General features: G+C 43.2%; 1 protein-coding gene across 2 annotated transcripts in view; it reads left to right on the plus strand.

Moving 5' to 3' along the window:
- Window positions 1-7,665, plus strand: part of OLA1 (Obg like ATPase 1) — a 406,076-nt gene extending 398,411 nt beyond the window's left edge. For both annotated transcript variants that reach the window (XM_082262049.1, XM_082262048.1), the window contains exon 11: window positions 7,180-7,665. In XM_082262049.1, coding sequence (XP_082118175.1) covers window positions 7,180-7,281 — 102 coding nt within the window. In that variant the 3' untranslated portion in view covers window positions 7,282-7,665. The remainder of the gene's footprint in view (window positions 1-7,179) is intronic.
- Window positions 7,666-11,911: the final 4,246 nt, after the last annotated feature.

Below are 11,911 nucleotides of genomic sequence, written 5' to 3' on the forward strand. Positions count from 1 at the left end.
ATAGGAACTGTCACAATCAGGATGTTGGAACTTCCAATGCTCACTTGTTTTTCAGTATACTAGTTCCACAACTGTCTCATGTTATGTTCAGTACTACATACACCACTGACTAGAAACGTCTGTACAGTATATCAGGTGTTCTACTCATTGGCTCGAAGTAGTAACGTTAGGATAAGGATGACAGACCTGCAGATTGTACCTTTCAAAAGAAGTAAGCAATAAAATTGTATTTTATTCAAAATAAGTAAATAACATACAGCGATAAATAACATGCATTGAATACAAGCGTAGCACACTTATTGCTACATCAACAAATGAAAGTAGTAACAGTAAATTACAGAACTTATTCAAAGTGTTGGAGCGAGGTAGTTTTTATTTATTTATTTTTTTTTTTTACAGATAGGTTAACAATAGATTGGTATCTGTAATTGAGCTCTTGTTCAGTTCTAATGCACCCCTAAAAGAGTCACCCTACAAGCATGATCTTAGTGAGCTATTTGAAGTAAGGATGTGCAACTACTCTAACCCACTTGCCTAATGGGCATTTTACTCCTTTCCTGCCCAGGCCAGCTTTCAGTGCTGTCACACTTTGAATGACAGTTGCAAAAGTTGCAAAGTCATGCAACACTGTACCAAAAACAAAAATTTCTCTAGCGCTCATCGACAGACGTAGTCCTCGGTGATACACCACCTTCGGGTTATGTTACCTCCGCAGGAGCAGGACTAGACAGGAAATTAAAAAGCTCTGGCCACACCCTAGGGGCAGTCCCAGAGGGTATATCCTCTCTCTCTCTCTGCCTCAGCAAATCAGTTATTTTCTGTCTAGTTAGGAGTAAGGACCTAGATACCTTGCTGGGATCTTAGGTCCTGGCAAGAATTTTTTTCTAAAAGGATTTTTAGACAGCTTTTTTTCTCCAGTGTTCCTGTGAGATCTTCAAGCAAGAAAGCTGAACTGGGCGACGGGCTGGATGTTGAGATCCGGTGGTCACCCCAGTTCAGCCTACGAGCGCGTGCAGGCCATAGCTCCGCGCTGGGTCGGCCGCGACAAAGTCCCATTAAAAGGACTGAACCCGCGAGTTAAACGTCTCGCTGAAACGCCAAAGACCATGAGTCACGGCGTCCGTATCGGTCGACAGCCCTCCCGCCCCGGTGGAGAGGGGTACTGTCAGGAGTTGGTGCCCGCCTGGTTCCGGTATGGTGAGTAGTATGTTCCCCCTTTTCCCCTGACGGGTTTTGTGGTGAACGCGGGCCCCTCTCTGTATGGTAAGAAAGAGTTCTTTCTATCCTATAACATGTCACAAATCCTCCTACTTTGAGTGTGATTTTATGTGTGCAAAAAGCCAGGAGGCTTGGTTTGGGAGCTAACAATCTATTGTATACATGTTTTTAAGATGTAATCTGTGGCATTCTGGGAATCTTATGGGTTAAGTATAAGCTACCTACCAGTCAGAAGCCACGGACATGTAGACTGCCTTCCAAATCAGATCTCCAGCTATTAGCAGGCCTCCCGAACGGCCATGCGGTCCGCCAGGGCCGGTACCGCCAACCACGCCATATCCCCATGCAGAGAGAGTGTTGTGTGCCTGCAGCACACCGCTAGTCAGCACAGGCCGCCGCCATTTTTTTTGCTGGATCGCACGAGCCGCCATTTTGGCGTAGCCTCGTGTCTCCAGCATGGGGGCGGCCATGTTTGAGGTGATCCTACACCTCGTGGAGCTTGGGGGAGGCGCCGGAAGGCGTGCAGAGGGGCGGAGCCGCCTCCCTTCTTCCTGGGCAGCCATCCAAAAGACTTCCTGTTTGTCAAGACAGCGCTGTAAGCTGTTGCAGTTTAACTCTGAGCATCTAGTGGTGAGCCTGGGGGTCTATCTCTCTCTCTCTCGATCGATAGGGATCCCTAGCAGGTAACACTAAGGGGCTTTTTTGTGGCGCTGGGGGTCAGAAAAAAAAAAAAAAAAAAAAAAAGTTTTTTTCTTTTTGAATTATATTATCCAGGAAGTAACTGGAGTTATCATGGACCCTGCCACACATATTCCCCCACCTGTTTCCCTCGAGGGGGCCTCGGGACCCGCCGGTGCACAGAGTATAGAGTCATTTACAGCAATTTTGGAGTCTATGGTGGCTCGGGTGGAGGCGGCCTGTCAGGGACGGGGGTCAAGGAAGCGACCCCCGCCTACCCCTATACCATCTGACACCTCTGACTCAGATTCAGAGATGGTCACGGCAGTTGCAGGTTCCTCTGCAAGGGCTGTTATCCCAGGTAAAGCCCCCTCAGACAGTGAGGAGGACGCTTCTTCTCCTGCTATAATTCAGGAAGAAGCATTGGTGGACGCACTAGTTGTGGCAGTGCAAGAAACCTTAAAACTTGAGGCTTTACCGGCAGAGGCAACTGAAACAGAGAGGCCTTTCGGTACTAATAAGCCCATCAAGATGGCGAAGGCTTTTCCGGTACCTAAATGTTTTGGTAATCAGATTAAAGGAGAATGGGAGCATTCTAAACGTACCTTTACTATTTCCAAGCGTATTGCTAGACGCTATCCGTTTGAGGGATCCATCATTAAGAAATGGACGGTACCACCAGTCGTGGATCCGCCTATTTCCAGGCTGAATAAAGCCACGGTTATTCCAGTGGAGGACACTTCGTCCTTTAAGGATCCGGTGGATCGAAAGATAGAAGCAGAGTCCCGCACTATCTTTTCTCTGATAGGGTCAGCATTTAGACCAGTAATTGTTATTGGTCTAGTTTCCCAGACACTTACGGAATGGGCGAAAATGGTACGCCAAGATCTTAGGGGAAAAGATATTCCCCAGGAGACATCTGATTTGATGGAACAGATCATACAAGGGCTACGGTTTATCTGTGACGCAGCCTTGGACACAACTCCCTTATTAGGGCATGCATCTAAGTTAGCAGTGATCCTCAGACGTGTGCTGTGGTTAAAATGCTGGTCAGCTGACCTAGGTTCCAAAAAGACCTTGACCAATCTCCCTTTTCAGGGGAATCGTCTATTTGGGGCCAACCTAGATGAAATCATTAAGGATGCCACTGGGGGCAAGAGCACTTTCTTGCCACAGGCTGCAAAAGCTAAGGGACCTCGCAACAAGCGAGGACCTTTCTTTACCGCCCATAAAGGGCGCCCGGCTGGTACTAGCGGGAAAGGCAAGACTCCTCCAGGAGGATTCAAGAAGGGCTGGTCGGACAAGCAGAGGACCAACCCAGCCAAACCCGAAGCAAAGGAGTACACAGCCTGAAGGTGCGCCCCCACCCGGTTTCAGGGTGGGGGGACGTTTTCACCGGTATTCAGGACATCAGATCGAGCATCAACCACTACTACCGGTGCGATTCTTCCCTTCCAACATTTAAGTACCACAGGAAGCGGTAGTTACCGTTCCCTGAATAGATCTTTTCCTTTACCCTTTCCTAAGATTAGTCCCGATACCACACAGGAATCGGATCTGGTTGACCAGATAGGCCAAGTAGCCTCTAGTCGGGTGACTTCGGTCCCTGAGGTTCAACCAGAAAAGATCACCCTTCCTGATAACTATCAGGTATCTGATAAATGTGTGGAAATAGAAAACGACCAGACTTCCTCGGATGGTCGGGGCCAGATAGCTCTAGGGACGCCTGGTTCAGATCCAATCAGCGCCAGTGGTCCTAGAAATTCTAGGCTGGCCTCCCCAAGCCGGCCTGGCCGACTTGGACATGCTAGTCGCAGACGTTCCGTGGGAACTTCGTCTCAGGGAGTGTCTGTGGTCTCAAGGACCAAGTTACCTTCGTGCTTTACAGTCGCTGGTTTTAATGGCCTGGCCATTGAGACCCAAGTACTGAAGGACAGAGGTTTGTCTACTTCAGTCATTTCTACCCTTATTAAAGCAAGGAAAGCGACTTCCAGCAAAGTCTATTATCACACATGGAAGACTTATATTGCGTGGTGCGAATCTTTAGGATTTCCTCCACGTACCTATTCGGTGTCTCGAATATTGGCCTTTTTGCAAAAAGGGGTTGAGCAGAAGCTAGCCTTGAGCACCATCAAGGGTCAAGTTTCAGCATTAGCAATCTTCTTTCAGAAGCCGTTAGCTACCAAATCCTTGGTGCGGAATTTCATCCAGGGGGTGCGGCACCTGGCTCCTCCAGTCCGCGCGCCCTTACCGCCCTGGGATCTTAATTTGGTTTTGTCGGTTCTACAGAAACCTCCCTTTGAAAACATCAGAGAGATTCCCTTGCTTACTTTATCCCAGAAGGTGGCCTTCTTGGTGGCTATTACTTCTGCTCGCAGGGTGTCAGAACTGGCTGCATTATCATGCCAGTCCCCATACCTAGTGATTCATAGGGATAAGGTAGTACTTCATCCTAAGCCATCTTTTCTTCCTAAGGTGGTTTCAGATTTTCATCTGAATGAAGATATTGTACTACCTTCCTTGTGTCCTCAGCCCAAGCATCATCGGGAACATGCGTTGCATTCCTTAGATGTGGTTCGGGCAATCAGGGTATACCTGAAAGCTACGGAATCATTCCGTAAGACGGATTCACTTTTTGTGATCACGGATGGCCCCAGAAAGGGTTTGTCTGCATCTGCCGCAACCATTGCCAAATGGATTAGACAAACGGTGGTACAGGCTTATTCTATTAAGGGTCAGAGTCCTCCGTTCCCTGTTAGGGCGCACTCCACTCGAGCGCTCAGTACTTCCTGGGCCTTTCGCCATCAGGCGTCAGTGGTCCAGGTATGTAAGGCGGCCACCTGGTCGTCGGTACATACCTTTACAAAATTCTATAAAATTGATGTGACGGCATCGGCGGATGCCTCATTTGGCCGCAAGGTTTTGCAGGCCGCAATTTGAGGAGACCGGTGGTCTACCTCGAGGGTTTTTTTCTGTTTGAAAATTTTTTTGTTGAGTCTCATCATTAAGGATGAGCATTGTAAACTTCTAGTTGGCACCGGTTGGGCCTTCTAGATTGGGATTTGATTTCCATTTTCCCACCCCTCAGTTGTGATACTGCTCTGGGACGTCCCGAAGGTGGTGTATCACCGAGGACTACGTCTGTCGATGAGCGCTAGAGAAAAATGGATTTTTGTAAAATCTTACCGTAAAATCCTTTTCTCTTAGCTCATCGACAGACGTAGTCCCCGCCCCTCTGTTTTGGAGTTGGGTTGGGTTAAATTCTCTAAGCACTGCTTTTTCACATAACTGATTTGCTGAGGCAGAGAGAGAGAGGATATACCCTCTGGGACTGCCCCTAGGGTGTGGCCAGAGCTTTTTAATTTCCTGTCTAGTCCTGCTCCTGCGGAGGTAACATAACCCGAAGGTGGTGTATCACCGAGGACTACGTCTGTCGATGAGCTAAGAGAAAAGGATTTTACGGTAAGATTTTACAAAAATCCATTTTTTATCATTTTTTTGAGACCAATAGAGCTTTTTTTTTTTTTTTGGTGGTATTTAATCACCACTGGGTATTTTATTTTTGCTAAACAAATGAAAAAAGCCTGAAAATTTTGAAAAAAAAAAGCTTTTCGTAAATTCTGTTATAAAATTTTGTAAATAAGTAAATTTTCTCCTTAACTGTTGTGCACTGATGAGGTGGCATGGATGGGCACTGATAGGTGGCGCAGATGGACACTGATTGACAGCACTGGTGGTTACTGTTGGAGCTGCACTGATAATTAGGGTGTCAGGTCTGTGTGCATGTCTCCTGTATTTGCCGGTTATCGGCTCTCCTCTCCTCACACGCTGTCTGCATGAGGAGAAGAATGCCGAAATCCAGCTAATCCTGTTTACACTGTGATCAGCTGTGATTGGACACAGCTGATCACGTGGTAAAGAGCCACCCTGTTTGGCTCTTTACCACGATCTGTGATCAGCTGTGTCCCAAATCACAGATGCCTGTGGATACGCGTGGGAGGACACCATATGACGTCCTGCCGGCAATGTGCAACTGTGCTGTAGCCGTCATTCGGCTATAGCGCGGTCTTGAAGAGGTTTAGGATATCCCACACTTTGCAACATCCTTCCTTCACAATTTCAGATGTTACCAGTTTCCATGTGCTCACTGGATTAGTAGCTTTTAGTAATGCACAGAGCAGCTCACGGTGGCCTTGGGAGAGAGAAGCAATTCATGCAAGGAAATGTAAAGACTTTTTGTTTTGCTAAAGTGAGAAAAGTTAGAAAGTTTGCAAAATATGCTCTTGTGAATACAAAACCAATCCTTTCACTCGGTAATTATGGAAGGATCTTACCTTGATATCGCTGTGTATATGGCCCTCAAGACCTCTAATATTCAACACACATAGCTGCTTGATGTGTGATCTGCAGCCCCAGTGCTGACTGCATACACCTAGTAGGCATTTTCCATTTAATGTACTTTATTCTCAGGTTTCAAGTGTTTAAGAGCTGTAAGAAATATTGACCCCCTTCTGTAACTGCTTTTCCCAGACTTGGTCACACTTCCTTTGGGCTAGTGGGCAGCAGGTTCACTTTAAAGATGGCAGCTTGAAGAGTTGGTACTTGCTTTCCCCATACTCTTCTACCAGCAGACTGCACTCAAAATATCTAGAGCTCCTGGGTATGGGCAAGCACATCACACTCATGTCTCCCACAATACAGTGCTGGGCATCTTAAGTGGCAAGTTATCAAATGCAAATACTGACAAAAGGGGGAGAAGGGAATATTTGGAAGCCTAGTGGTGGATTGGAAGCAGCATGGGGAAGGTGAGAATGGACAACTTTAAATTTCTCTTGCAAAGTAAACCTTTTTATTAGTATGGGTAAAGTAAATATATTTATTTATTGCCACTCTGATATAATGTCCAAGTCAAAGAAAAAGTTTACATATTTGAATAAGGTTCATATATGATAAAAATCAAATGCACTTCCAAAATAAATATATGCACCTTAAAAACTGTATAAGCATGTGCAAGCTTTTGTGATGAAAAAGCAGATTTCCATTTTAAAAGACAAAGCCAAGATTGTGTACAGAATGTCTGCACATAACACAAAAGGGCATATTTAGAAAGCAGTGAATGCAAATTTCACTGGACATTCACTTTTAGTAAATCAATCACTGTCATTCAAATTGATGGCGCAAGAAGATTCACCTGCAGTAAACTTCAGATCTACTGCTTTATAAATACAGTCTGCAGTGTTTGCTTACCAATAATTAATATTCTGTATATTTTGTGTTTTACAGGCTGCAGGAAAATACAGACAACAAGGGAGAAATTACACGGTAGAAGATGGAGACATTATTTTCTTTAAATTCAATACACCTCAGCAATCCAAAAAGAAATAATTTTAAATGCCAACAGAGAGGCTGCTTTTTTATTTGTACTTAGAATATTTCTGTTATTAAATACAAAACTGGGATCCATTTTCCCCTTCGTCCTCCCCACCAAATAAATGCTGTTTGTTTTGAAACGATACGTGTCACCTCACTGTGAAAATACAAGTTCAGTAAATGTGCTTTCCAAATGATTAAGATCCTACTTGAAATCATAGATGCTTTTCAGGACTCGCTCTAGTCTCATGATACTTCATTAATCTCCATCATGTATGCCAAGCCTGACACATCTGACAGTGAGGACAATGTGGCTGGCTTTTTTTTTGAATCTACAGATAATGCATGTTTTACAGTACTCCAGATGTCTACACTCAATAAAACATTTGACAAAAACCAGCCTCTGTGTGTTTGGGGATGTCTGTATTGAGTGGATGTGGTGTGCTGAATGCGATATAGCACCTGCTGGCTGCTGATTACAGAATTTAAGACATGTGTATGATACAGTAACTGCCAGTGTGGGGCAGCTGTCATTGTAGCTGAAAAGTGAGTCTTTCATGGGAATCACAAGATTAGCTTGCCAACAATTGTGTGTGGATGTGTCCCTGAAAATGGATAGAGCATATCTACACTTAGATGCCAAGGCTAAAAAAAAATGTTATTGTAACCTTTCTGTACTGATACAGGAGGTAGAGATATACAAGCAGAAACCTTAAAAGAGTAGATTTGCTTTGCTGAGAAACTAAAGAGAGCCTGTTACTTGTAACGTAACATCCTTGTATTGTAGTGCCAATTGAAATAATGTAGAAATTCCTTTTTCTTTAAAAATTCATGCTACTTTTGAGCAGTTAACAGTGTAAACTCAACTATTTTGCCATTTGCTGTTAAAAAGGGGGTGTAAACTATGAGTACCGTTGAACACTCACTTACCTTGCTAGTGAAGAAATGGAGCCTGATAGATATATGGCGTTTCCACCATCCAACTGTAGACCACTACACCTGCTGCTTCTATAACAATGGAACACTTTTTAGGATATATTTAGCAATGGGAAATAAGGCCTTTCTAGTCACAGTTCCTAAATATACAATTGAACCTAGGGGTTTGTTAACTTATGGTAGGAGCCTCTCTATGAGAGTTGTCTGGGGAAACTACGCCGAATCCCTAACCTTTTTGACTCTGTTTTCTCCGGACACAGGTTCAGACGGACCTTTTCTTTCTTTGGGTGTTTAAATGCTAGATGTTGAGCCCATTCGGCAGGAGCCAAACATCATAGCGGGTTTTTCTCCTACTTTATGTAACAAATACATTTTTCCGCAGTCAAGGTTGCTAAGGAAGTGATGGGTACTAGCACCCACTGCATCCTTAGCAACCAGTGACATCAGTTGTCCCTATTTATATACAGGCAGGTAATCCCTGGTTATGAAAACAAAGTTGCTGGCGATAGTTTAAAAAAACTTTGGATTCCCTCTAATTGAAGTAGAACTAAAGGCATTTTTTTTTTCATTTTGGATAGAGAAAGGGAGGGTTAAATCCCGTCAGGTTTTTGTTTTGTTTTTCCATCTATGTCCCATATAGATTTCCCCTCACTTCCTGTCCCATTGCCAAAACAGGAAGTGAGAGGAAATCCCTCCAAAATGGAATGGGAATCCTGAGGTATCACCAAAACGAATGTCCCCATTTTAAGATTTCCCCTCTTACTCTTGTGTTAACCCCCAATTTGGATTTTTCATTAACTTTCACATAATGGGGGCACAAACAGCATTAAAAACCGGGCAGATGTTCTAATCCCTACCTACTCTATCCCCAAAAAAATGTCCCTGTAGTTACACTTTGGGTCTGGTATGAGTTTTAAGGGGGAGCCCTACACAGAAATCATGTAAAAAAAAAATTAAAGGCCCCCCCAAAAAAAAAAAAACACACACACACACACACTTAGACCCTTATCTAAGCAAGCAGCTTGAAAAGTTACCTAGAAAAGTGTGTGTGCAGGGGGAGGGGGTACCTTACCAGGATGGACAACCCAGAAAAGCACATTGCCCCCTTGTTAGTGAGGAAAAGGGCCTCTTTCCTACAACCCTTGCTTAGAGGTTGGAATCTGGAAAACCCGCATGTGCAAAAGTTAAGTAGAATGAGATGCACAGATTTTGACAAATCTTAAAAAAAAAAAAAATGTCCACGATGAAAATTCAGTCAATCACGTCATCCAGCAATGCAGACCCATGTCAATCATGATGAACGAAATCCACTGCCAAAAGAAAAATAAACCACCTACACATCCGATCCCTACAACTGCTTTTCTGATTTAAACAAATGAGCGGGGGGTCTCCTGGGTAATGCCATTGACAAAATATGGTCATGTCCATTTGAATAATGATTTCAGCCAGTACACCCCACTTTGTTTATATCAACTGTCATCTGCAGGCAAGCAGACATCGGGAGTGGATCATATCATAGGTGTCCTTTATTGGAGACTTTTTTTCTCCAATTTTTGCTTGGGGTTCCCCTCTAAAATCCATACCAGAACTAAAGGTATTGAATTTGGGGACAAAACCACTTTTTTTTTTTTAGATGCACGGGGTCCCCTTTAAATTTATACCAGATTGCAAAGGCCCCAAGGAAATTACGGGAGGGAACCATTTTTTTGGTGTGGGATCGCCAATTAACATTTAGCCCGGTTCACATTTGTGCGATTGCGGAGATTGCATGTAATTCGGAGCGCACTGCTCCTAAATTACATGTGATCTCATGTGCGGTGCGAATTCGCATCCGCACTAAACTCGCACATGAGGCTTTTTTTTATTTGCAGCAGAATCGGATCGCATAGTGGTTCACACTAGTGTGATCCGATTCTGTGCAAACTTGCAGATCGCACTGCGATATGCGATCGCAACTGGGGGTGTCGTTAACTCTTGACACCCCTGCGTATCGCATATGGCAGTGTGAACTGCCAGAGGTGCGGATGCGATGCAGGATCACGCTGCATATTCGCAGCGTTCCCGCATCGCACAAATGTGAACCGGCACTTAGAGCATTTAGAATAAGGGTCTGGTATAGATGAAGGGAATCCCCTGGCTCATTGTTTACAAACAGAAGTAAAGCAATTTAACCCCTTTATGATAAAGGGGAAAACTAATTCTAACATCTGAACACAGTTTTACAAGTTTGACATCTGTTCGTAAAATTGTACAGAACGCAGCTACTAGTTTACCCATGTTTTTTTCAAGACATGTTAGGCTATCGTTTGGTGGTAAATGGGAACGTATATCTCCTTATGTTTTTTTCTTAGGTTTAAAGGAAAACTGGTCCAAAATAGTAAAAAAAATATTTTCTTAAATCTAAGAAATAAAGCTGGTGTGTGTAGGGTAAGAATGTGTCTTAGTCCCTGAAAGTACCAAAATACAAAGAAAAAATGCCAGAGGAACCTTGAGACACAGATAAAAAATATAAAATGTACAAACTTTATTCAAACACTAAAATAGTTTGTTCACAAATCTTTAAAATCTTAGAACATAGTTACAAATATATGCACATACTGTACATATTCATAGTTACATAAGTCATGTTATGGCTGGTAGTCCAAGGAACAGAGCTTTATGTATAGGATCTCAACGTGTTTCACAAGACAACACTTGCTTCATCAGGAGGAAAACATATATATGAAATCAGATACCAAGCTGTTAAAACACTGGAAAAAAACAAAGGGGAGGGAAAGGGGGATGGTGAGAGGGAGGAGACTCCTACTTACTCTTAGGGTCAAAATTTACCAAAAAATTCCAGACTTGGTTAGCAATTATATAGACAAATGGTTCTCATGAGTCTCCAAAACTTGAACAAAGGAACCACAAAAGGAATAAACAAACCCCTGCTGGTGCACATAGTTCTCCCCAGGAATTGCGAAGGGGAAGGGGTCAGTAGAAAGGAAACCAGGGCAAAATCCTGAACAATGCCCAGAATCACAATGCCAGATGTCCATAGGCACTAAAAACTGGAAAGACAAACCGCCTCTAAGAAATGAAGATCGTCAGACAGAAGTGTGAAAGACTATTGTTAAAATACCTATCCCCAGGTGTAAAGTGTTAAACAGAGGGATGCTTGAAATATAAGTGGGCCCAAAGCCTGTAATAAGTGAATGAACTAATCAGTGCAATGTGTGCACTAAAAATAACAAGAAGGGGGAGAAAACAATTCAATCCTCCCAAAAAACAAAAGTGAACAATGCACATTGCTACTATAAAGACCATATAGTGACTTAAAAACTAAAAAAAAAAAAATCCAAAACTAATAACCCAAAGAAATTAGGTAAGAGTAGCAAAAAGGAAGAAAATAAGTCTTCCTGTGTTAAAACATTTAAGCCAAGTGTAAAGACGAAGAAAAAGAAATAAGTGCGCTCTACCTGTGATATAATGTTATATGTGAGTCTCTAAACCCACACAACACTAAATAAACTGTGTACAAACAAAATCAACATATTAACAAATGTTACATAATAACCACCTTGTCTATATCAACATACATATCTAAGAAAAATTAGTCTTTCAAACAAGTGCGAATCAGGTGATCTCTTCACATAAAGTGCTGTGTGCAAATCCTAATGGGAAAACACCTTATCTATATCTACACAAGTATAAGGAATAGTTTCTCAAA

The sequence above is a fragment of the Pelophylax lessonae genome, assembly GCF_965119305.1.
Source record: "Pelophylax lessonae genome assembly, chromosome: 6".
Taxonomy (NCBI): domain Eukaryota; kingdom Metazoa; phylum Chordata; class Amphibia; order Anura; family Ranidae; genus Pelophylax; species Pelophylax lessonae.